The following is a 26,745-nucleotide window of genomic DNA, read 5'->3' as shown; positions in this document are numbered from 1 at the left end:
GTAGGTTGATAATGCTGCAGTGGGTGGTCCCATACATAGGAGTGTACATGCACATGTATGTGCATGTATATGTGTGTGTGTGTGTGTGTGTGTGTATATATATATATATATATATATATATATATATATATATGATATTTGACCTCAGGTTTATTTTAAAAAATAATGCCATGAGTTTGAAGGGGATAGGGAGGTGGTTTAGGTCTGGGAGGGGTTAGAGGAGGAGGAAAGTGAAATGATCAAAATAAATTATATGCAATTCTCAAATAATTAGTAAAGATGTTTTCTAAAGGTTTAGAGGGGGAAAGAATCCAAAGCAAATAAACATTTGATCACACCTGTAGTCACAGTGCTATCAATAGTCACACATGGCCACTGTCTTCAATGCCCACACCCCACCCCCATTAACATGCAAGGCCCTGAAAGAAAGGAAATCCCATTGGCCAACTTGTCTGGCTTGCTGCAGGACTAACTAGCCACCAGACTTGGCAGCATTCCAATCGCTCAAGTCCCTGCTTCTGGTGAGTCCCTCAGAAAGAGGCTGGCTACCGCCACCCTGGGGACTCAGGTCAATATTTTAGAGGAACAGGCTTTGGAACTGGTCCCCAGGGAGCCAGAAAAGAGGAAAGAATGGGGGGGGGGCCCGCTAGCGACAAGCGCTGTCATCCTGCCAGCCTCCCTTCTCTACCAGCCCCAACTCTGCAGACACAGTGAGAGGACAGGATGGTAAGAACCCAGCAATCACCTCAAGTGTAACCAGGGCCTGCAGCCCAGTGTGGGCATTTAATCATTAGCTAGGGCTTTGTGCTCCCTTTGTGCGTAAGCTGACACCACCAAAGGTCAACATGTCCTGGCCTTGCCTCACAATCCCTCCACCTGCAGAGGGAGAACAAAAGCTCAAACAAGAACCAACCTGGCTTTCAAAGACGGGTGACAAAGGCAGCCAGCCTGCCTTCGGAGGCTGGCATTGTTGGGTACATCTGTAGGGGGATTTTCCATTTCCCAGTAGGACTTGTGCTGAGATGTGTAGCTCCCGGCTACAGATGACAGTGCTCGGCTTCCAGGAACCTCCTCTCTGGGACTGCCTTTCCCAGAGACCCAGGAGCCTAAACGCCTCACAGTTGGACACAGTCAAAAGATGGATGTTATTTTAGGTGTGGGAGGGGATGGTGAAATCAAAGAAAAAAGAAGGATCAAAGTCTGGATTGTGGTTGGATGGGAGGAGCCACAGACTTCTCAAAGATCTGTGCCTCCAAGGTCACCGCATCTCGGATGTCTTAGAAGAGAACTGAAACAAGACACGGACGGACAAAGATCTGAGCTGATGTCAGACATCCCAGGGAAGCATCCATGATCACTGGCCCAGCCCTGGCTGGCCTACCAGCATCCTGCTCACAGAATCACAGCTGACTACATAAGGAACTCCTGGGAGTCTGGCTTTGCTGTCCTTCCCCAGAGAAAGGGGTGTCACGGTCCTGCCCAATGCCGCTGACAGGTCATAGTCAAAGGCTGCTTCTCGGTTTCCATGGGTGACCTACCAGTTCTCTTCCTGGCCTGGGCCTCACACAGAGCCTCTCTGAATCCATGCTATTCCTACATACTATTCCTAGGGAGACTATTTCACTGCTCTGCAGCCAGCGTGGCTTCTTCTCCCATCAGTCCATAGTTCTCTGGAGAACAATTAAGGAATATGACAATGGTCCCAGAGTATTGGTTTCCTGAGGCAACTGGAACAAGAACCCTGCACTGCACACCTCAAAACCACGGGCGTTTATTTCTTCCCACATATGGGGCTAGGAATGAAAGGCTGGGGAGTCAGCAGGGCCAGATGCAAGACTGGGCTTGTCTCCTGCATCTTCACATGACCACTGCAGCCCTGGGATCCGGGTTCTTGTAGACACACGGCTTCTCTCTCAGCATCCATCATCACAAGGCCTTTTCCCTGCACATCTCCATGTGTGCCTGTGGGCCCATCCTCACCCTGCATGTTCACTCTCCCAGAGTTACAGGTCTGAGGTAGGTGTGACTGTTAAGGAAACATCATTTTGAGTTGTTCCTACAACCCTCTAACTTCCCAGTAAGAGCCAAGGTATTGATGGAGAGATACAGTCCTCATGTTGGCTATCCATCTATTGGGGCAATCGAATTAGCATTTCTCTAGGAATCACATGCTAGAAGAAATGTCTGAAGCCTGATGTCAGCCAGAGGGAAAGCTGGGCTCATGAAGATATGTCACACAGTTCTGACTACTGATCAGACTCTGTTGTAGAAGAGACTGGAGCCCAGACAATGATGGGCCAAGGACGGACAGGACCACGCCATGACCAAGACTGCCTAGTTATGCAAACTCTTGCGCTCTATTTAAAACTAAGCTTCATGCCGGTCCAAGAAGGCAGACTCAGTAGTCACTGAACCTCTTGATTTCTTCTTCTCCCTGCTGTGACTATATTGGAAAATAAATATCTCTCTGCTTTTCTACGTCACTTGTTTCTTTAGCTGGCTTATTGAGGACCAGTGGCTGAACCTAAGCTGATAGGGCTGCAGGAACCAGACTCTGACTTGAACAACTCCAGTAATACCAGGATAGAGCGTCCTCTGGTACCCTATATGTTCTTCCCATCACACACGTCCTTAGGTGAAAGGTTAGGAATGAGTTCAATTGTGACGGGCAACTGTGGGGTCACCCTCATCACCAATATACACCTCACTCTCTTCAAGTCAGTGACAGGTACAGGGAGGTATGAACACTTCAGGCTGGCCTCGAACTCATGATCTTCCTGCCTCTGCCTCCTTCAACAAATCCTACTGGCGTGCGTCACCACTACCGGCGTAAGAACACTTCAAAGCAAAGCTAAGAAGATGAGCGGCTGAGAGGAGCTCAAGACTGTGGCTTTAAAGCCTGTCCGTCCACAGCCACCCATACCTTAAGAACGAGGACAGCCAGGCTTCCCTGAAACTTACAGGATGGTGTAAAAGCTAGGAAAGAAGTCAGTAAATATGTAATGAATGAGTCTCCATCAGAGAGCCAGGCTGATCTGTGCTGTCCCTGAGGAACTTCCTGCTTCTACAGAGTGTGAACAACTCTGGGGACACAGCATCCTACCTAACTCGGGTTCTGTGCCTCCTTGAATTCACTGAAACCCAGCTTCCTGCATCTATAGTAGTGCTTGCTGGGAAGAGACAAAAACAAAAAACAAAAAAAATGAGGAGTCACGGTGTGATGCCCACACTTTAGGGAAGTGGGCAGGGCTGGAAAACCAGAAGGGACCAGCTGGTAAGAAACAGGCCTGAGGCACTTTCCCAGCAAGGACCAGTGCTCCTCCGCCAAGGGGCTGCTGACCTCACACCTTCCCACTTTCCTGTTGTCACCTCAGGTAAGTGACACGGGCTTGGACATAAGCCTGCTTCCTGGCTTTGCTCACCCCACCCCAATCTACTCAGTTCCCCAGACCCTCTGTCCACAAGGGTTCCCTGCCTTCCAACCCCCAATGCTACGTGTTCACCTCAACCTCACTCTGGAACAGCTGAGAGCCAATGAGAATAATAATAATTGTGGTAAAATGCAATCCATAAGCAGGAAGTCTGCAGCCATCCAATTCCTAGACTTCTATCATGGACACCATAAATTTCTACAAAGAGGCCACTGCAGCAGCTGCCCACACAGCCCTGGAGTCAAGGCTACCCACTCCACTGTCCACTACCCAGCACTTGTTCACCAAACTCCCAAAATTCAGCAGATGGAAACCTTGAGTGGCATTGAAATCTGTTATTGTTAAATTTACCACAGAATAAGAGAACCATGAAGGTGAGCTCTTTCCATTCCTCTGGAGTGCCTCCTCACCCGATTATTTTTGAAATAACTCAGGACCTAGTTGAGACTCCACCATGACCAGTGGTAGAAATGTAGAGATGAAAGGGAACCCTGAGTAGATTTCTAGATAAGGCAGTCTGTCCTCATGTGGATCTCATTTCTCTGTGTGGTTGGCAGAATCAAGCAAACATGACTGAACAAGGTGCCAATGCATACATACCACAAGCACACTGTGCATGCACACACACAAATATGCTTACACGCACATACACACACACCCCTCACACACACCATGCATGGAGTCATATACTATGATACAGATGCATGTACATGCACATCTTGAATTACAACAATCCACAGCATCACTTCACTCTTAAAAGCCTGCTTTGGAAACTTCCATTCCCAGCTTCTATAGACCCTGACTCCTGATGTCATATTTCAGATTCAGCCCGTTTGTTTTGCTCCAATTAAACGAAACAAAGCAAAGTGAAGCAAAGCCTTTATGAGTTGAAAACTGTACTGTGTGACCTTTCTTCCTTGCAGCACAAGAAACAGCAAAGGTTCACACACCACGTATCAACCTGGCAGTAGCAAAAGCTGTGCACATGCGGCTGCACCTGTGCCTGCACCTGCACCTGCGCCTGAGCCTGCACCTGCACCTGCACCTGCACTTACGTGTGCACCTGCATCCTGCAGCTGGCACTGCCCTGAAAGCCTCACAAACACAGCCCTGGGAAGGCAGGAGCCCAGGCCGGGCCTCCTTTAGGAATGGAGCCACAAGCTGGGAAGTGGTGGCGCACACCTTTAATCCCAGCACTTGGGAGGCAAAGGAAAGCGGATTTCTGAGTTCAAAGCCAGCCTGGTCTACAAAGTGAGTTCCAGGACAGCCAGGGCTATGGCTACACAGAGAAACCCTATCTCGAGAAAAAAAAAAGGGGGGGGGAATGGAGCCACCCTGTAAGCACTATGGTACTGAGCTAGCTGCACCTCTGTTCCTTACAGGAAGCGTGTCATGGGCATGGACCCCAGAAACTCCACGGGAAAAGCCACTTCTGCATCTGAAATCATGATTCCATTGTGACTAACACAAACCTGCTCCTTTGGACAGCACTTGAAGTAAAATCGACAAAAATACATAGTTTGCCGCTGAGCTTCAGTGGAGAGTTTTAGGCTACGTTTACAGCACGGTTGTGTCTCTGTAGGATAATCTGATCCTGGTGGCTACCAAGAGATGCACACACCTGTCTAACAGCGCTGCCCCGACCCAGGCTTCTTGTCCTCTTTCTCCAAAGAGGATCCACTGGACATGAAACATCGCATGACCTCCTTACCCTTGCCCTCCGGAAGTAGAGGATTTCTCTGAAGCTCATCAGACTGGTTCTCCCCGTCAGGCAGCAAAAACAGTAAGATAACAACATAAAGTCAACAGCAAAACCACAAAATTAAAAGACTTCATTGTCCTCTCCAACTCAAGGACAAGCAAATCAGGCTCAGCCCATTCCGCCCGGGTACTCTGTATGTTGTGAGCAGCACTGAGAATTTTCACTGTGTTTATGTTTGTTTGTTTGTTTGTTTGTTTGTTTGTTTTGTTTCTGTTGTTGTTGAGACAGTGTTGTTATTTATCACTCACTGGCTGTCCTGGAAATCCCTGTGTAGAACAGACTGGCGCCAAACTCACAGAAATTTTCGTGTCTCTGCCTCCCAAGGGCTGGAAAACTAAAGACCCACAGGAAAGTGGTTATTCACCATTTTGCAGGAAAGTGGGACTTTTATGCAGAGGAACTTAGAGCCACATCATAGGACTCTCTATGTCACCACCTAGACAGGACTAGATTTACTTACGTTAGTCTGACACTTGAAAGTCCTATTACTTTCTGTTCCTATGTGTACATATGACCACAAACATATACGTGTATACACAAGTCTGTAGAACAGCTGAGTTGCAGACCCTGCCTCTACAGAACCTGTCACCTCTCTCGTCACTGAGGTTCCCACTACCTAGGATAGACAGAAACAGACCATAAAATCGCCAAGGTCCCTCACTGTTCTTAGTGATAAGTGCATCGGGTAAGGCTTATCATCACCCTATCCACATCCTGCCTTGGGTCCTAAGGAGGTTACAATGACGCAAACCTTTGACTCCCAGATGACAGCCATGGGTCAGGACATGTCCTACCACCTGGGTCAGCATCCTCTGCAATGTCCTACATAAATATGTTCTCTGCTCTTCCCTTCCTTACAGACAAAGTGCAAGCTTCCGGCCAGGCTTTGTGGCACAAGCCTGTAGTCCTCACTGCTCCAGAGGCTACGAGGGGAAGATCCCAAGTTCAAGGCTAGCCTACGCAACTTAGTGAAATAGTCTCAAAATAAAAATGGGTAAAGGGTTATAGCTTTACAGCCCTTTTGTAGCTCTGTGAAGGAGAACTTGCCTAGTCTGTACAAAGCCATGGGTTCAATGTCACACGCGCACACACACACACACACACACACGGCCCATAATTAAGGCTTCCTTTTCACACACATTCCCAGAGAACTCATAGCCTACCCACCATGCTTGCTTCATCACCAAGAGCCCCTAGTCTCAATCATACCAACTAACACTTTCAGTTCATGTATTATGCCAACCTCACATCCGACTTTTGTAAGCCAGAAGGACAAACAGGCTGCGCTATCCGCAAAGAAACAGAAGATCAAGCATCGCAGGTCAACGCCTGGCAGCCATTCCAAAGGTCCCTCCTCCCCATCATGAAGGCACCTTTGTTCCCACAAATAAATGGACCTTAAAGACAACAGTGTCGTCCCTAGAGCCAGTCCCTGATCAAAGGCTGTCACTCAGTCCATCAGGTAAGGCTTATCATGCCCTTCTTACTGTCCAAGACAATGAAATGTGCCACAGCGATTCAAACTGTCACTCTCCAAGCCTGCAGAGCTCCAGGTTTCTGACAGAACCGGCAGCTCACAGAGTTCAAATATGCCAGATGAAGTGAACTCTGCAGGTTCATACCCACCAAACAGAGGCAGGCGGTGCAGGAGGCAGGTGGAGAAAAGGCCACCAGCCCAGGACCCAGCAGGAGGGCAGGTGGTGTAGACGGCAGGACCACGGCACAGCCAAGGCAGAAGGCAACCTCAGAAGCAACTGCCAACCACAGCTGCATATGGCATATCCAGAAGGCATTCAGGCCACCTGCTCCCCAAGCTGGAAGCGTGCTGAGTCATAGACGTGAGTCACCAAGACCCCTAATGTCACATGCAGAGGGAGAATCTCAGAGGGACACCTCAAGTGTCAGCTAAGGTGACACTGGGACCAGGGATGCTGTGAAAGTACTCAGGAGACATGGACACTGGAACCTCTGCTTGTCACGTTCATCCATGAGCAATGAGCCCTTGGAGTGTCTGTAGCCACTGCCACTGCTTCTAGGATATTCATCCCACAGACATGTTCTGCAAACTCACGAGACTGTCACCAGCCCTGAACAGGAAACATAGCAGCCCTAAATAATCACTAATTTCCCTTCCACTTTTTTTTTTTTTGGGGGGGGGGGAGGGCAGTTTTGCAGAAGGCAGCTCCTTGTTTCACACCGGAACAGCAGCGTGGTAACCATTCTGGCAAGAGGGAAGATATTCTAAAGAGCCTAGGGTGCCCCTCCCTTTGCCTATCAGACTACGGAGACAACAGACCCCCAAAGAATTGGAATTTTTCCCCAGGAAACCCGTGCTGGGAGAAGGCCTAAAGTCAAGGCCTGGTGCCTGCTAGAGGACAACTGTCTGCAGGAAGAGTTCCTGCAGCTCTGGCAACGGCGGACCACCTTGGAAGAGAGAAGAGACCAAAGCTGATGGGTCGACCCAACCTTGACCAGAACTGCTCTACTATGTCAACCTGTGTTTAAACCTAAACCTATCATGCCCAAGAAAACAGACTTGGGGGCCAAGGGTGGTACCAGAGGGGGGAAGGGTGGTACCAGAGCTCTGGGAGCACTGTTTCCTCTCTCTGGTGTTTCCTATTGTCTCTTTAGTTGACATGTTGGGGACGGGTGGCCAGGGCTGCCAGGACCAAAGCTCTGAGGACTCCAGCCACAGACCCAGTGAGGATGACCAGCCCCAGCACACACACAGCTGCGGGCAATGAAGCTGCATCACTCTGAGCAACCTTCAGGAGTGTCTACACGTTGCTGAGCCTCACTGGTGACCACACAGGCAAAGTATCAGATACAGAGGAAGTACTCAAGGGATGACAGCCAGAACAAAACCTGTGCTCAGGTAACCTGGCCAGCCAGGCCTAGTGTCCTCACAGTGACATCTCAGAGTATGTTTGAGCCAATGCAACTTCGAGGGCCAATGGCAGAGGACTCTCAGTGCACACAGGACAGGAATGCTAGGAATATTGGATGCTTTCTGTGCTGAGAGATGACGCTGCAGGCACAAACCCTCATATGTAAGTGTCAGGGACAGACTGCACCACACAACCCAGTACAGACAGCAAAGACGGCAGTGGTGCCCACAGAGCAGCCACCACCCCAACTCTTCGATGTGTCCCCCACACAGACTTTTCATGCCTTAAGGAAAAAGCCATGCATAGTATTAAAATCTATAGGAGCCCTATGTTAGACCCTGTGCAAAAGTCTATGTAGACCCCCACACACTGCCACCAAGGGCAGCAGCTGAGAAGAGCAGAGATACACAGCAGAACGCCCACACGGGTCCTTGCATCAGCTCCAGCTCACAGGCATAATAATCTTCACAGTTCAGGTGACTCCCCCTCCCCAAGAATTAGCTGAAATATCAGAACTAGCTCTTTGATGTGGAGAACTGTCTGTGGACAAAGCAGTCTGCAAAGTTTGGAGCGCTTAATACCGAGTTGACATGTGCATGACCGCTTTGAAGAAAAGCACACACAGACACACACACGCACAGGCAGAGACAAAGAAGACGAAGACAGAGAGGCAGAAAGAAAGACGTGCCATGTAACACTTCAGTCCAAAACCTACCTGCAAGACAGTGGTCTCACCATAATGGAACCTATAGCTTCTTACCGTCTGGAAATGTGGCAGCTGCCCTGACATAGTGACTCACTGAGCCACTCAGAACTTATAGTGAAGTTAGGGTCAGCTAACTCCTGCTGCACAGCCTATCACATCAGCATGTGCACATTCAATCACACACAGTCCCCAATACTTGTTTTTTTTTTTTTTTTTAAAAAGTAACAGTCATGAGATAGATATATTCACTACGCTATAACATCTGTAGAGTATATTCCTACTTACTTATTTTTAAGATTTTCAAACTCATTTTCTACCACATGTAAAGGCTTGACTGCATGTTTATATGTGCATTAGGTATGTACGGTGCCTAAGGAGGCCAAAAGATGATGTTGGATCCCTTAGAGTTGGAGTTATGGGTGGTTCTGAGCCACCATGTGGGTGCTGGGAATCAACCCCATGTCCTCTGCAAGAGGAGCCAGTGCTCTGAACCACTGAGCCATCTCTCCAGGCCCCTTACTCGTTTTTTTTAAGGTTAACTATAAAACAGCTTGGGCAGGTTTGCAGGGACTCTGCCTACCACAGGAGGTGGGAGTTCCGGTCTGCCTCAAAAGGCTTTCTATGGGGACAACACGCTGAGGCAGAAGATCATGGCAATGATGTCCTGACCCTGGGTAGCCTCAGCTAACGTGTGTGTTTGAGTGTTAGTTGCTAATCAAAGAAGCTTAAAACATTTTTTTTTTAAATTAAGCATCATCTATGCCATTATGGTTGGCTACTCCACGGCAGTTTGTGTAAATACCACCTAGCAGGTAACTCTCAGAATGTGCTATCATTAAGGAATGCATGTTGCCATTTCTTTCATTTGACTGCCAGCAAGGTCAAGGAGCACCACCATCCTCACTGAAAACAGGAGACTGGGACACAAGGCTCTAAGCTTGGCTTCTTCAAGAAGAGGTGGCTGGTGTGCCACCTCTCAGCGGAGGCCTCGGAGAGTGCTCCACCACCCTACAAGACAGACAGACCAGCCTCTTGTCTACAGACCTCTGGGCTCCGTCCACAAAGACATAACGGTAGGAAAGCAAGCAAAGACCCTAACTGAGCCACCGGGTGCGACATACGGGAAAGTAGGGTGGCACCATGACCCCATCCAGTTTGTAAAAGTCAAGCAACACACATGAAAGGCACCTTGCTGGGAGTGGCAGGCTCACTGTTTTCCCTCACAGGTGAGGCTGGGAGAGTGGGTACTCCCCAAGCAACCCCGGGTGGCATCACCGAGGTCTCCTCGGGGTCAAACCTGACTGTTGGTAACAAGGCTGCCTGTCTCCTACCTCCTAGTTCACAGGCCTGCTGCAGGTTAAGAAGTCACTAGAAACAAAGAGCAGGATGTCATGGCATTCAAAGAACCCGGTGAGGAGCCAAGGGAAACTTTACACTCACCCAATGACACGTCACAGCGAAAGGGTTGCTATGTTTACTCTCAGTGAGATAAGAGCACGGCATATGTTAGAGGCGAATGCTACCCTTCGACTCTGGCTCTGCCACTGAGGACAGCTCAGCACATTAAGCTGGGGGGGGGGGGTTCAAGCCCCAAAGGTAAATGCTACTGATCCTACAGGTTGCCACTGCAAAAGAGCACGGGGCATTTGTTTTCTTTTTTTTGTTTGTTTCATTTGAGACCGACAAGCTTCCTCTGCATAGCCCTGGCTGTCCTAGAACTCACTTTGTACACCATATTGGCCTTGAATTCTACCTACCTCTGTCTTCTGGGTACTGGGACCACCACTTGGTGGATTTTCTATCTTAACGAAAACAAAGGAGAGTGCCTTTCTACCCTTTAAGTGAGAAAAGTCCCCAAGGAAGGCACAGCCTGTAGAGAGACCACCCTGGCTGCTCATACCAGAGTCCCAAAGGAACTTGAAAGTCTTACCTGGTCCAGGCGGACTTGCACAGAGCAGGGAGCCGCCACCTTAAAGAAGGAAAAGAAACATGAACAAGGGCTTCTCAGGTAGCAGGCACAGGAGCCACAAAGCGGTCCCCAGAGGCTGGCGCTGTGTCACAGCACCTGCAGTCAACACAATGCACATTCTACTAACTCTGAGGAAGTTCCTCCTTTCCAGGAATTTTGGGAAAGAAGTAATAACACACCCATCCAAAACATTTTTTTTTTTTTTTAAATCTACACATCATTCATAAAAACACAAGTTCACCTTGAATCTCAAGCAACCAGTCAGTGTACCTCCAGCTGAGTCCTTCCTCACTGGGGAACATGAGAAGCGGGGGAGGGGGGGGGGCAGAGAAGGTGAAGGTCTCTGCAGGGTGGTTTCAAGCTGCCTTGAGTGTAAACATCCACATTTACGGATTTTTTTTTTTTTCTCTACAAAACGGGTTCCTTTCTCTAGAACTTTCTATGCATGTGAAACTGAAAACGTAGTCTAAACATATGTACTCCTGAGACAGTGGGAAGGGCTTCCCTTGGACTCTCCCAGAGTCAGCTCCCTAAGCTTCCAGGGAAAAGCAGTAAAACCTCAAGCTAAGAACAACACCTTGCTTTCAGGGCAGCTGGGAGATGAGGTGTGCTCAAGCTGAGCCTGCTGTTTCCTGAGCTAAAGTCCCTGTGTGAGTCAAGACGTGGACGTGCTTCTTGTGTGTCCAGGAGGCTGATGAGGACCTTGCTCCTGTGACCTGTCTTACTCTCCAGCTTTCTCCTGGCTCGCCCACGTTAGACCCCTGGGTCACTCCCCTTCCGAAAGAGTTTTCTGGAACTGTGGAAAGGAAGGCTGCCCAGTCACGGTGGTTTCCATCCCAGAGCAGTAGGTAGCAGTATGACCTTGGTCTCTGATGTGGACACTATTTATAGGCCTTTTGCTTATCTTCCTTAGTAAGTTTCTCAAGAGCTATGTGACACATGGCAACTCATCTGTCTGGGACATGCCATTATTCCACCAGGATGCTGACTCATATCCTTGGCAGAGAGAGGGGTCCTCTGCCTCGCACTCACGCTTCCCTCTAACCAGCTCTTCGTCTCCTCTGTGCATATCCAATGACTGGCAGCAGAAACACATATTTTGAATTCATACACCCTCAGTTTCTCCTGTACATATCAGATTTTGATGGGTGGATGGGGGAAGAAGCCAACAAATAAACATAGAGCGAAAACTAACCCATGGCTTTGGACACTCAGGGTACTGATGCTAGAACCATATGGGCCAGTGATGGGGCCGGTGATGGTGCCAAACATGGGGAACTCATGGTTAATAAAGAATTATGGTTCACTCCACTCCAGCAAGCCTCCACTGGGGTACATAGGTATCCTAGTGACATAGTTACACCGGTAAGGAATTTATGTGCAATCAGTCCCTGCCTTTAAGATGTCACCTGTATTCCACAACACAGAATACTACTTACCCATCGGTAAGCAGAAAAGGCCTAACCAGACATGAAGAGACAAAGAGGCACATTAAATGTGCGTCGCTAAGTTGAAGCAACCAATTCGAAGATGCTACCCGACTATGACATTTTAGAGAATGGAAAGTTAGAGAAAGAATAAAATATGCGTGGTTATCAGGGGCTGAGGGAAGAGAAGAGGAAAAGCAGACAATGTTGAGAGCAGTTAAACTATTCTCACCGGTACCGTCACGATGGGCACATGTCACTAACAACAGTCCAAACCCACAGATGGACCAACACCCCAATGAGCACCGTGTGTAAATTATAGGCTTGTGGACTTTGGTTAACAATGTATTGATGTTGACTCACCAAGTACTATGCATTAGACAGATTTTAAATTTACCAAACACATGCTTAATTTTCTATACATTGAAAACTGTCTTAAATGTAATTTATCAATATTTTCAAGTAACTGACCAGAAGCATATGTGGGAGGAATTCTTACACCATACCAGAAACTCGAGTTTAAATATGACAGTTAAGGGCTGGGCATGGGCACACATCTTTAATCCAAGAATTTGGGAAATAGAGGAAAAATCTGTCAGTCTGAAGCCAGTCTGGTCTACAAAGAGTTCAGACCAGAGAAGGATACACAGGGAGACCTTGTTTAAACATCACATACACACACACACACACACACACACACACACACACATATATAGTGGGAGGGGGTCTTCTACATCCCACATCCCCCTATAAACAGGTGCTGTGCAGTGTGCAGCTCCAGGGACTAGAAATGAGACATAAGCTCTGTGATCAGATTACTCAAGTCCTAGACAGACCATCTACAATCAACAAAACACATCAAGATATGTCAGAAAGAAAGAAAGAAAGAAAGAAAGAAAGAAAGAAAGAAAGAAAGAAAGAAAGAAAGAAAGAAAGAAAGATCCTTCCAGTGTAGCTACAACCAGATATCAGGACGAGAGAAACCTGGCTATAATCAGTATTTCCAATTTGCTTCTCCTTGTTTAGAGCAAGGGCAGTAACTGACCACGGTCAGAACCTCGTTGCCTCTCTCAGGATGCTCCCATTCTTGGTTCATGCCAGTCTACCTGGCATCAAGAAACATGGGCAGCCAGCAGTCCTATCATTGGGCTCCATGGCTATCTTTGTGGGCTCATAGGTTTCAACTGCCATCCAACCCATCTAGAAAGCAGGACAGTTTCTCCACACTTCTTTCTACTCGCTGGAGCCTACAAAGCTCTGGGGCCCAGTCACTACTGCTCTTGCCCCTGGGACCTGTGGACCCACCTGCCCAACTCCCCAACTTCATCTCTTGAGGATGAAGAGCCAGCGGGAGCAGGATGAAGATATAGTAAGAGCATGCAGTTGTCCAGCTGACAGAATGAGGAGAGCTCATTGTCTGTCCAGGGTCCAGATGAGGATGGCACCCCATATTCTTCATCTTCGTGCTTGTTCTTCCTCTTCAGGTGCAGCTCTGACCTAACACTCTGGTCCTCTGCCCCCTGGCATGTCACTGAGGGAAACGCTGTGGGCCAGAGACATCTTCAGTCTCAGGATATCCATCTAAGACCACCAGCTGGACCGAAAACTGAGTAGCAGACACTAATGCAGGGCACTGGGACAAGGGCCCGCCCAGTGCCAACCCTTCCTCGGGTATGCTTCTACCGATGGTTCTACTCAGGAATCCCTGAGCTGAGGCACCTCCTTCTGTGAATGTGCACCTAGCAGCCAAGGCCTGGCATCATGGAGGCTGAGAACACTTCAGAAGGGGTGGAGACTAGAGGACCAAGCATCAGGACACACCCTCATGGGGCCACGCATGTGCAGGCTCAAGTTGGCTCCATAAACATGTGCTATATAAGCCACACCTGTCTGCAGGTCTTTGTCCTGAACCCTATCAACTCAGAAATTCAGCACAATCTATCCTGTGTGGGGGAAGCTAAATCAAAAAGGATCGTCAGAGGATGAATCTCACAAAATACACCCAGCGGGTCCTAGCTGCTTGTTCTCCTCCTGATGGCAGCACCCAATGGAGTCGGGGGGTGACAAAAGGTGGCAGTAAAGGGTCAGGGCTGGCAGCTACAGAAAATCCCAGGAGAGAGCTATGGGCCCTGAGTTACAAGCAATGGATCTTGGGACCCATGTCCTTCTCTTGACCTGACCAGGGCCCCTCTGAGAGACCAGCCTGAGAGCCATTTTATGGCCTTTACTTGGCTTTGTCTGTGGCCTAATCTGTGGTTACCAAGGACAACCACAAACAAACACGGCTATGCCCAACCCACACCTGGCTATGTAGATGCCTGGAGCCTGGTGTTGATAACCTTGTCTCCGGGCCAGCAAGTCCTCAAGGAAGCAGGAGGGGCTCATGACCTGACACTGGTTACACATGTGAATGGCAGTGTGCATATTTAAAATGCAGAGACTAGGAGGAAGGTGGGGGTGGGCTCTGTGGTACCAAGCTTGCCTAAAATATATGATTCCCCAAAATTGACCTTTTTTTTTTTTTTGAGAAATATGTGAGTTGTCCTGGCAGCCCATATATGACTAAAAGTCTGAGAGGGACCTGTGAGAGAGTTATGATGTGTCAGTCAATAAGTATGTGGATGTTCACATGTGTGCATGTGTGTGTGTACATGCATGCTTTGGGGGAATACGTGAGTGTGTCAGAATGTATACGTGTCTCCTGTCTGGGAGTACATCCATGTGTGCCTCTGTTAGTGTGACTACAGAGTCCAGTCGTCCTGAACCTTGGGCAAAAGGTAGAGTTTTAACCAACAAGTGAAGTGTACTTTGAAAAAGAAAGCTTCAGCGCCAGCCAGTCGCCTCTGCCCCTCACCATGGCCAGCAGGAGTCTCTGCTAGGAGAGGAGCAGGTCTACTATGACTACCAACCACTCAGGAGATCAAAGTCCCCAGGGAGAGAAAGGACAAGCCAGTTCAACACACTTCCATTCACACAATCCATGAATTCAACCCTGGCTGTTGTGTTCAGTTAAATTTCATTCTGGCCAAGTCATGTCAAGAGTGATTATTTTTCTACCAATTTCTCTAAGAGATGCATGGTTAAAGCCACTACATGCTACTACATAGAATAAAGGCATGCTTGCATTCAGCCTTTGGTGAATCATCAAAAATTCCAGTCCTGTTGAGTCCTGTGAATGAGCTCCCTAGACCATCACAGAACCCTGGAAGAATGGAGAGACATGCCCTCAGGATCCCAGCGTGTTTTTACATGTTCGTCACTACAGTGAAAGCCTGGGCATTTGCTCTCTTTCTACTAGCCCTCTTTCTTATTTGTTCTGTAGATGATTCTGCCCATAGGACAACTCTCTAAAGCGGGCATGAAGTACGCATGCTCAGAGATCTGGAAAGGAGAATCAACCCAGCAACATCAACTCATTCACTGAACATCAATCAACTGAAATCAGCAACATCAATTCATTGAAAGGCATTCAGTAAGTGCACACAAGGGCTAGGGGGACAATCTGGCAGAGCTTAACACACACCATTCCCTGAGTCTGACCCCACTCCCAGCATAAAAGCAAATGAATCAATAAATAAATGCAAGTAACTTCCAATAAATCCACCGATAACCTTTCAGGTACAAGACAAAGGAGCAGAGAAGACAGGTCACTAACCACCTCTGCACTGCAGGTGGGAGAGGAATCAGTTTCCTGCTTAAAGAAGGAACCATCTTGGTTCCCAAAGCATCATGAAATTGCTTTGATCAGAATGATGTGACTCAGGACAAGCTACATAAAACTGGAGTCATTTACTTTGGCTTTGACACGAACCCAGAGGGCAACAATTTCCTTCCAAATCTGAAGAGTGGGTGGGGGAGAGATATCATGGCCTCGTGAGCTTGAGAGAAACCAACAGAGATGCCACTGAGACCCAGAGTGCAATGTGGGTCAGGTCACCTCTCATCTAGGCTGAAAACAGCACCCAGGCAGAAATTTTCTCCAAGAAGCACTTTTTATCACTTTACAGCTTTTACAGCTGATGGTAAATATCACTAACCAATGAACAGACCTATTGTACTTACTAGCTTTAGAAAAGGCGAGTTATCCAACTGTTTTTATGACTGGGATTATCACTCACTATAAAAGGAAGATGTGAATCAAGAGAAAAGTTCCTCATCCCCTGATGCTGTCACTTAAAGAACAGGACACTCTATTTAAATGCTGCCCATGCTAGACTGCTGGGGCCACACTAAAGCCCCACACAGACCTAAGGATTAAACAATAGAGGCTTTTATCTCCTTGGCCCAGGCGGCCAACTCACAGATCCAGACTGAGGTCTGTAGGATGGTTTCCTTCTTTGAAGTTGTCCTCTCCTCACTCCTACATGTGGCTGGTCACCCACCTGCCTACCCCTATCTTAGAGTCTTCTTAGGAGAACAAAGGTCACATGGGATTAGAAGCCACTCTCGTGACTTTGTTTGAACTTGACCTCTTTAAAAGACCATGCCTATAAACACAGCCATGTCCTAGAGTCAAGACTCCAGCACATGAACTTGAAGAAACAAGGTTCAGCCTAACAGTTATCAAAGGTTTCGGAGACCCAAAGCATTCTCAGGACACTAGTCAAGACTAGACCCCCACCACCACCACCACCAACCAGTCTCTTCATTCAAGGCTGCTCCTGGAACAATTCCAAAGCCTGAGGCCAGGGCCAGTGAATGTCAAGGTCAGACTCCCCCAAGGAGCCTGCAAGAACAAGGGACCCTCGGGGACAGGGGCATGAAATGCAGGCTGCAGAACTTCGTTAACCTTTCCGAGGATGAAAGCCCCCTCTACCTCTGCTCCTGGGACCTCTCTGCTAGGCATGACCCTGGAATCCTTAATTAGGCTCACATTCCTCAAGAAGCCCTGTTAGCCACTAAGTGGGAAAGCCCAATTTAGCTTGCTCTAATCCCCATGAGAAACAAGCCAGCAAGGCAGACACAATTAAACCCCCAGGGCTGCCTGCCACAGACAGGGCTCTAAGATAGGAGGAAAGGTGGTGAAATTACAGGAATTGGGGCTTTCTGTTTCCCCCCAAAGTTAAGAGGACTAGAGAAGATCATGCCTCTGGCATAGTTATCGGCAAGTCCACCCCAGCATTCATGTTCTCTGTTTTGGGATCGGCTGGAATGACTCTGCCTCAGCTCTTAGGCCTCTGTGTCTTCTCCAACCTCTGTGCTTGTGAGTTTGGGGGGAAAGGGCTTATTGTGAAGGCATCTTGGATCTCCTTGTGCTTCAAGCAAACCATATGGGGCTTGTAGGAGATCAAACAGAATTAAACCACCAGAGTGCATCAGCTCCCAGCATCAGCAGCCAAATGTGAGTTTATCACTGGAACAAAATTCTGAGAATTCTCATTAGTGCAATGAAAGATGTCCCTTCCCAGGACACTCACTGGGTTCAAGGTCTAATAGGGACACCAGGACAAGACCATTTACCCTGGGACTGGTGTCAGAGCCTGTGTGGTAGATCTGTCCAAAAGTACAAGGTCAGGATGGATGGACAAGGCTTGCACACCAGGTGAATGGGCCCATCCTAGACTCCCACCATAAAGCAACTCCAGGGCCCTGCCTATAAACTCTTCAGTCAACACTTACCAGATTCTTTTGTCTTGTCTCCTAAATAGAAAAAACAAAGATTGCATGATAATGGGCAAAAACGCTTGCTAAAGAACCAGAAGAAAAGCTAATAAATTCAGCTGCATCAGAGAAAGAATAATCCCTTCTAAGCCATTCTCCTCACTTAAAATGCCAAGGATCAAATTGTATTTGCTTCAAAATAAGTGGATGATTTCCACAGCAAAAACCAGGTCTGATGCGAACAGCCGCATTTCCCCCACAGAACCTTCCTCATGTGCCCAGCAATGTGTCACCAGTTAATAAAACAGAATGCTGGCACTGGTGACTAACAGTTTAGCAAGTTAGGACAGACGGCCATGCCAGGCACAGTGTTCCAGGTCTTTAATCCTAGCTTTTGGGAGGCAAAGGCAAGAAGAACTCTGTTAGTTCAAGGCTAGCCTGAACTGCTTAGCAATTGCTAGGCTGTCCCAGGCTACACAGTGAGAGCCTGTCTAACAGAAAAGGAAAACAATGACAATTAGCTCTGTGACCAAAGAACCCTGCACTCTCCCTCCTGCCCTCCCTTGGGTCTCTTGTGTTTCAGAGATAATAGCATCACACAGGTTCTTTGCAAAGTCAGTCATCCCCCATCAAGAGCTACAGTCAATGCAGAGAGATGACTCAGCAGTTAAAAGCACTGGCTGCTTTTGCAGAGAATCCGGGTTCAGTTCCTAGCACCCACGTAAACGCTCACAATTGCTTGTAACTCCAGTTCTAGGAGATCTGACACCCTCATTTGGCCTACCCAGGCACTGCATACACCTAATGTATACCTGTAGGCAAACACATATATTAAGTAAAAATAAATAAATCTTTTTTAAAAGAGGCAGCAGCAATACCTTCCCCTTGAATCTGGTGAGTTCCTGGTTTGTCTTGTGACCTGTTATGACCAATAAAATAAGGTAGTTTAAAAACCTTCTTCCTCCTCCTCTTCTTCTTCCTCCTGACCTTCCTCCTTCTCATGGGAAAGTAAGAGGGTTAAACTCACTCTGAAGCCCAAGCTAGGCTCAAATCCACAGCAATCCTGCCTCAACCTCCTAAGTGCTGGGAACACAGCTGTGTGCCAGTAAACCCAGAGTAAATATGGTGGAACTTTGCAAGCCCAGATTTAAGGGCTGCAACTGTTGTTTCTACCACAAGTGCATCCATGGATTCGACCAGCTGCCACGCTGAAAGGAAGCCAACACTACCAGGTGGACAGACAGGCCTACAAGAAGACACACTTAGCCATCCAGTCTCTTGTAAACCATTGGAAAGGAGCATGAGCAAGTCTGGGACCAGCCTTGAGCATCCACCTCACTGCCCCGCCCTGCCCCGCCCAGCCTCCTTTTGTCCTATGACAGACACATTCACAACTCTCTCACTTCTTTCAAGGACTATAAGTAAAGGGATTTGTGAAGTCTATCCTTTCCACTCCAAGACAGAGTGCCAGCAGGACATCTCTGCTTATGGGGGCGGGGAGGGAGGATCTGAATAAGTTCCTTCAGGCCTCTCACAAATGCAGCTGTAATTCCCCTCTGCCAGACACAAGTAACACAGCATCAGCTATGTTCAAGGGGAGCAGTCGAGAGGGAGACAAGAATAGGCTACCCCACTCAATTACAGGACAAAGCACACTGTACACATCATAGGAGTTTCCTGTACAAAAGTCCAGACCCCCTAACCCGTCATTCGCTAACATCTCACCCCCTTTCTCCTCACAAAGAAAAGCTCAAAGGAAAAATGACTGTTTCTGAAGGCCTGAGAGTAAGTGGCATTTTACAGCCTGCACAGGGGGATTTGTGCGCTCCCTACACTGGCTTCATGTTCACTAGACTGTCCACCAGGAAAGGGTCTTCCCGTAAGTAAAGGGCCGAGGTCCAATCAAGCCACAGCCACGCAGAATCTGAGATTTCCATTTAAAACCATCACACAGGCTCAGCCATCTGGTCAAGTAGCTGAATTACAAGGACCAGAGGCTGATGATATAGAGAAGGTGCCCAACACCACAGAGGGATCCGGGTCTCACAAACAGAAGGCTTTCCACAGTGGAGATGGTCCCTTTCGGTTAGCATCTTAAATATGGACAGAGAGCTACCCATCACATCTCCAACTCTTCTTGGGTCAGTGGCCTCAACCTCCTGTCACTTATTAATTCATTCCTTCACACACTAGTCATTCACAATGGTTAATCAAATACCATATTTCAGGGCAGGACACTCAACTATTAGTAAAATATTGTAGTGTCTTTTGGAATTCAACTTAAATCAGAACACTAAGGGAAATTTTCTTTCAAGATATTATTGTACAAAGTGTCTAAGAATGATGTAATGTAAAATAAGTAAATACATAGAAGTTAATGAAAGGGCAATGGTTAAGAGCACACACTGCTCTTAGAGAGGAAGAATCTGAGTTCAGTTTCAGCAGCCATCAATTACTGCCTCTTAGCTCCACAGGATCCATCACTCTCTTCTGGCCTCTGCTGGCACCTGCGCTCACATGTGCATACACACAGACATGTATAAGGACTCATAATGAAAGATAAAACACATCACTTAAAAATTAAAGTAAGGGCTAGAGAGACAGCTCAGAGGTTAAGAGCACTGACTGCTTGCTCTTCCTGAGTTCAATTCCCAGCAACCACATGGTGGCTCACAACCATCTGTAATGGAATGCAATGTCCTCTTCTGGTGTGTCTGAAGACAGCTACAGTCTGAAGATGAGCTCACATGAAGATGTACTCACATACCTAAAGTAAGTAAATAAATCTTTAAAAAAATTAAAGTAAAAGTTACCATAATTTTTATATCTGACTAGTTAAATCTTTATTTCCTATATTCTGCAAACAGCCACCACCTCACACCATCTGACATTAACCTATCATCCAACACTAACCATCCACCAGTGTTCTCACAACCCTGCCCAGGCCAACTCTGTAAGGCATCACACTCACAAGCCACCTCTGTTCCACCTCATCAGCACTCCAGGCCTAAGATGTCCCCAGTAAAGGAACCCACCAAGGGGTTAGAGATGGAGCATAGTGCTGGCCTAGCAGGTGGGGGTTCTGGGTTCAAAGTTCAGTCCTGCGAATCAAACAATCAACATGCCCTTCACTTCTCCTCTCATAACCCCATTCAGGGCCTTCAAGGTCAGGGTCTCCAAGGGGTCCATGAGCTAAGCACAGGGCTCTTCAAATGCAAAGGAAGGAAATCTACAATAAGACTGGAATTGCAGATTTTACCCTACATTCTACATTCCATTCATTCAGATCTTCCAGCCTCCCTTAAGACTCAGCAAGTATTTATTGTCCCTAAGATCCGGTAAGCAGGGAGATGCTTAGTAACAGGAAGGCTAAAAACCTGGAATCCTCCAAGGTGCCCCCCTGCTCGCCCACCCGCTTGTTCTGAAAGTCTTGGGGAATTCTCAGGTGAGTCAAAAGTTTGGAAACACACAAAAATGAATTCGGTCGGCTACCCCTGGGAGGTGGGAAGAAGGAAGCTCTGGGGCTATTTCTGTGTTCAGGGGACCGTGGGGGTGGCGACTTCCTGAATCAATGCCTAAAATTAACATCTTTACCGAAGTGGCAGAGCCTTGTAAACAGAAGCTTGATTTCCCAAGAGTAGTCAGTTCAACCCTGCTGCTAAAAAAGAGGTGTACCTGTCTGTCTGTCTGCTGTCTCTGTGTGGGTGGGGTTGTATCTCTTCCAAAATCTTACTCTAGAAGTGCCTGGAGAATACAGCAGCAGCAGGACATAAATCTCTTCATGGGCTACACCCCATCTAGAGGAAGGTCACCCTAGAGACCACCATGAACTGACCCTGAGCACATACAGTCCAACATATAGTGACCAACCAGCTGGCTGTCCAGAGGCACCCATGGCAACAGCACAGGATAGTGTTGGGGGAAGGGGGTGGCCGGGAGGCAAAGTGAAGTATCTGAAAGCCTTATGAGGATGAAGACTCACAGAGATACCCTAAGGACAAGCCTACAGAGATAACAGCAAGGCCTCCTGCCCAGGCAGGACAGAGAAGTCCTGTTAGGGTAGGGGAAGGTGCTCCGAATACCTCTCCCGGCCTAAACTTAGGTTCTGGAAGACAATTCTGGGAAGATACTAGAAGAGCCCTGACTGGACCAGAGGTTCTCACGACTTTCAGAACTTCTCCAGAGATATGCTTCCTCGGGAAACACATTGATAGGTTCCACGGTATCTCAAATATGACCCCGGTGGCCTCTCCGCTGGGTGTTCCTCTGCCTGTGCCCAGCCTGAGGGGCAGGGGAAAAGCCCCACTAGAGGTAAAGGAAAGAGTGGGTAGATTCCCTCCAAATGGGGCTCTCACTTGTAAAGACCATAAGTGGAAGGCTGGAGAGATGGCTCAGTGGTTAAGGGCACCAACTGCTCTTCCAGAGGTCCTGAATCCAAATCCCAGCACCCACATGGTGGCTCACAACCATCTGTAACGGGATCTGACGCCCTCTTCTGGTGTGTCTGAAGATGGCTGCAGTGTACTTATATATAATAAATAAATCTTTAAAAAAAAAAAAAAAGACCACAAGTGGGATCTGGAAAGAGAAGAAACAAGAGGTGTCACTGGACTAGGGGGCGGTGCCATGGGCCTAGAAGTAAGGGAGACACCCATAAGAAAGCAGAAATCAGGGAGACATTCCTGGTAGGTCAAGTTCCAAATATGAACAGCGGCCCAAAGCAAGATGGACAAGAAGCACATGGGGGAGGTGGGGGGAGGGGGAGCGGTTGTTGAAATGAGATGTTAGCTCACATGGGAATCTTCCAGAAAGAAGTCAGGCACTCCTCATAGGAAAGCCAGTGCCAGCAGTAAAACACGAGGACAAGTTCACGTCAGGAGCCGCTGCTTCTCACACCAGAAAGCAGGAGGGATGGAAGGCAGAGCTAAATGTGATTACAAGAATTTTCCCAAGCTGATAATGAACAAGGGTAGCTAGCTGATGAGGCAGGAGGTTGTGTTTTCATTATGGAAGCCAGCCAATGTCACCAATCAGCCTTCTGAACCCAGAAGCTGCAAGTCCAGTCAGGTCTATAGAGAAAAGCCAGCCAGATACTGGGGACCACACAGCAGTATCACCAATAAGCAGGGTTGGACTGGAAAACCAGAATGCTGGCTAGTCCCTGGGAGAGTAGAGAGATTCATACATACAGTGGGAAAAGACACAGACAGACACACGGACGCATGGACACACAGACGCAGACTTAAACCCACGCACCTCTGAAAGAAGGGGACCGAGGTCTGCTCCTCGGGAACTTTGCAGGAAACCCTGGCCTACGCTCAGGTGAGGAATCTAATCCAGGCAGTCACCCTGGCTGCAGAATCAGTGGACTAGGATCACAAAAACCTTCCTGGAAACAAACGAGGGCAGGGTAGACAGACAACAATGGGGGAATCCTGAGGGTCAGGGAAAAGGGCAGCAGGCCAGGTGGGCAGTCCCACGGGCAGCCTGACAGAAGCCCTAAGACACCACAGCCCAACAGCACTGACCAGGACCTCTGACTCCAGTCTCCAGAAACACCCAGGTAAAGTCCTCTAAATGAGAGAAGCAGACAGCATCCTCAAGGAAAAGTGAGGAAGCCCAGTGCCCTTCGGGGCCTCGATGCAGGCTGCCTGATGGTACCGCTCTCTAGCACTCCATGAAGGGGCCTGCTCACCATGCCTCAGAAAACTCCCCTGCGCCGCTGACTCTTCATACATAGCACATCTAAAGGAACGAGAACAAGTTCCCACCGAAGCCAGAGCCCTGGGCTAACAGGGGGCTGAAGTCCTTTTCACAACCCCAAAGGGAAGCTTAATTTCACAGAAGACCTCACTAACACGAGATTGAATTAGAAATCAGACCTAAGGTTTTTCTTTCTTTTTTTTTTTTTTTTTAAATAAAGGTTCTACAATTTTTGAGACTGTTCCAGATAGCAACACATTTAACATTCTGATCTCAACAACAAAAAAAAGACAAGGCCAGAAGAAATTAATAAGACACCCTATCACAAAATTCACATATTCAGAAGGCAAAAAAAAAAATTCACCAAGTATCTTCATTTAAGGAACAGGTGCTCACCAAAAGCTAGCTGGTCTTGAGTCCTGTCCCCCTCCTCTAGACCCGAGACCTCCAAAACCCAATGCCCCACCACTCTGTTCTGTGGGAGCCCAGGGCAAGTGGTTTTGTGTTTGTTACTCTCTTTTTCTTTTTCTTTTTTTTTTTTTTTTTTTTTTTTTTTTTTTTTTTTTTTTTTTTTTTTTTTTTCGAGACAGGGTTTCTCTGTGTAGCCCTGGCTGTCCTGGAACTCACTCTGTAGACCAGGCCGGCCTCGAACTCAGAAATCCGCCTGCCTCTGCCTCCCGAGTGCTGGGATTAAAGGCGTGCGCCACCACGCCCGGCTGTGCGTTTGTTATTCTCATCACAAAAATGGAATCTGTTTTTGATATCCTCAGTGCCCTTCCCTCACTGCTAACAACCTGTCTGCAGGAAGTCAGGTGGCACCTACTGGCCTTCCCAACATCCCTGGTCTATATCCTGCAGACACCCCATTAATGTCCTATGACCAGAGTTGACAGCAACCAATAGATATACATATTTAACTGGTCAAACTGTAAGTCTCAGCAGGGGAATCTTCGCCCCCAAGTGCATCACTACCCAGAATCTCAGGGATGAAACACAGAAGCAGGTTTCCCAAGGAATCTCACCAGTTTTAACTCAAGCAAACCACCGGTGTCCCCACTGACAGCTGCCCATCATCACAGGGCCATGGGAAGATTGCCTGACCTTAAACCCTGTGAATGACACAAGGGACTAATGCTTGCCATGTGTCAGACTTCCAGGTTACAGCCAAACAGTCACATGAAAGGGCAAATTGGTCCAGATTCACTCCAGAGATATACTAGGTCTATTTTATTTGTTACAACACAATATGGACTGACTCTTGAAGAATCAAAAAGGTAGTTTTTAAAATTCTGGTGTCAATTTAAAGCAAATGTAGTATCTCAGAAGAGTATTGTGTAGACCTGCACCACTTCACAGTGAGGACTCACTCTGAGAAACGTGGTAATGCAATTACTGTCACTGTGTAAACACCATACAGTGTGCTTACACAACCCAGACCACTGCACTATCACCAGATGACGCAAGTTCGTGGACCACCATCAGATGTGCAGCCCAGTGTTGACTAACATATCATGACATGGTCCACACCTATAATAATTCCCTTTTGGCCTATTGTTAGGGTAAGGAAAGTAATCCTCTACAAACACAGCTTAAACATAGAACCTTGCTGGAGAGCAAACATGTCACCACAAAGTGACATTTACACTGCTAACTATACAATACAATATGGTCCTTCCTGCCAATCTGGCCACACAGCATAGCGGGCTTCAAAGCCCTCCATTAGCCGGTGCAGTGACTCACACCTGCAATCCTGGCGCTTAGAACTCTGAGGTAAGGGAACTGGTATAAATCTTAGGTCAGTCTAGGCTACAGAATGAATGTCATTCCCATCTGAAATAAAATAAAATAAAATAAAATAACACTGTCACAAAAGAAAGCATAAAAGAAAACGGCCTTGGTTTCTCCTCGGTAAAGCAATGAGGTTCCTCTCAATGAAGGTCCAGAAGCCTACAGTCAATGGCTCTGTTTGGGGCTCAGATTATATGGAGTTTAAAAACATGCATTTCTACACACAGGGCAAGTGTTGGTTGCTTACTAACAGTTTACACTTGGATCATTGACTCCAAGGTGAGCTCAGAGCTCAGAGGAGGTTTCCCTAGTGGGCAGGCCACCCCCATATACTGAGCCTCAGAAGTATCCTCCCTTTTTTTTTTTTAAGATTTATTTATTTATTATATGTGTGTACACTGTAGCTGTCTTCAGACACTCCAGAAGAGGGCATCAGATTTTTGTTACAAATGGCTGTGAGCCACCATGTGGTTGCTGGGATTTGAACTCAGGACCTTTGGAAGAGCAGTCGGTGCTCTTAACCGCTGAGCCATCTCACCAGCCCTCCTCCCTTTCAAGAACAAAGCCCCCAGTTCAAAGTTAGCTAGTGGAGGATAGCCTCCCCTGAAAGGGACCGTATGGGAAAGACAACAGTGTCTCTTAAAGGGCAAAGTTTGAAGACACTTTTCCCACCCCAGCGGTAATTTGGAGCAAGCAAGATATGAACACATAAATGAACTATGGTCATCGTGGCAGTAGAGGTACAACTGGTGCTGGAAGGAGTTGGGCTGCTCAACCATGAGACACAAAGAGAAGATATAAAATGTGAGCTGTGAGAGAAAGAAACAAATCTCAACAGGTTGCCAGCAGTAGGAGTCTACTTGTGGGACATTCTGGAAAAAGGCAAAACTACAGAGACGACAACAACAAGAAAAAAATGGTGGTCACCAAAAGCTGGGAGAGGAAAGAACACATGAGACATTTAAGGCAGGGTAAATACTCTATATGATACATATACTGTACCATCCATGTGTCTAAACTCATAAATATGAGTCATGCTTTAAATAGTATAAATGTCCCCCACAGGCTCACATGTTGTGTTTGGTTCCTGAGCTGATGGCTGAAGTTGGAAACATACTGGAAACTTTAGGACAGCAGTCCTCAACCCATGGACCTTTTCAAAGGGGACGCATATCAGATATTCTGCATATCAGATATTTACATATGACTCATAACAGCAGCAAATTTACAGTTATGAAGTAACAGCAAAAATAATGTTATGGTTGAGGGCCATCACAACACGAGGAGTTGTATTAAAGCCTCATTTACCCAGCATCGCCCACGCACGTGTACACACATACACACACACACACACACACACACACACACACACCAACTCCCCCCCTCTCTAAAACTCTCAAGCACAAAGACTTCAGCAAATGCAGACAAGTGTTGCCTGCCAGGCCTATGCTCCCAAGTGGCCCTCATGGT

General features: G+C 47.5%; 1 protein-coding gene across 3 annotated transcripts in view; it reads right to left on the bottom strand.

Annotated features, from left to right (window-relative positions):
• Window positions 1-26,745, bottom strand: part of Tns3 (tensin 3) — a 230,283-nt gene that overhangs the window by 136,689 nt on the left and 66,849 nt on the right. For 2 of the 3 annotated variants that reach the window (XM_029545266.1, XM_029545263.1), the window contains exon 4: window positions 10,718-10,756. The exons of the other annotated variant lie outside the window; for it this stretch is intronic. Coding sequence is in view for 1 of the 2 variants with exons in the window: in XM_029545263.1 (XP_029401123.1) it covers window positions 10,718-10,756 (39 nt within the window). In the remaining variant the exon portion in view is untranslated. The remainder of the gene's footprint in view (window positions 1-10,717; window positions 10,757-26,745) is intronic. 3 annotated transcript variants of the gene reach the window in all.

The sequence above is a fragment of the Mus pahari genome, chromosome 13 (assembly GCF_900095145.1).
Source record: "Mus pahari chromosome 13, PAHARI_EIJ_v1.1, whole genome shotgun sequence".
NCBI lineage: Eukaryota > Metazoa > Chordata > Mammalia > Rodentia > Muridae > Mus > Mus pahari.
This window is presented reverse-complemented; position numbering and strand designations above follow the sequence as displayed.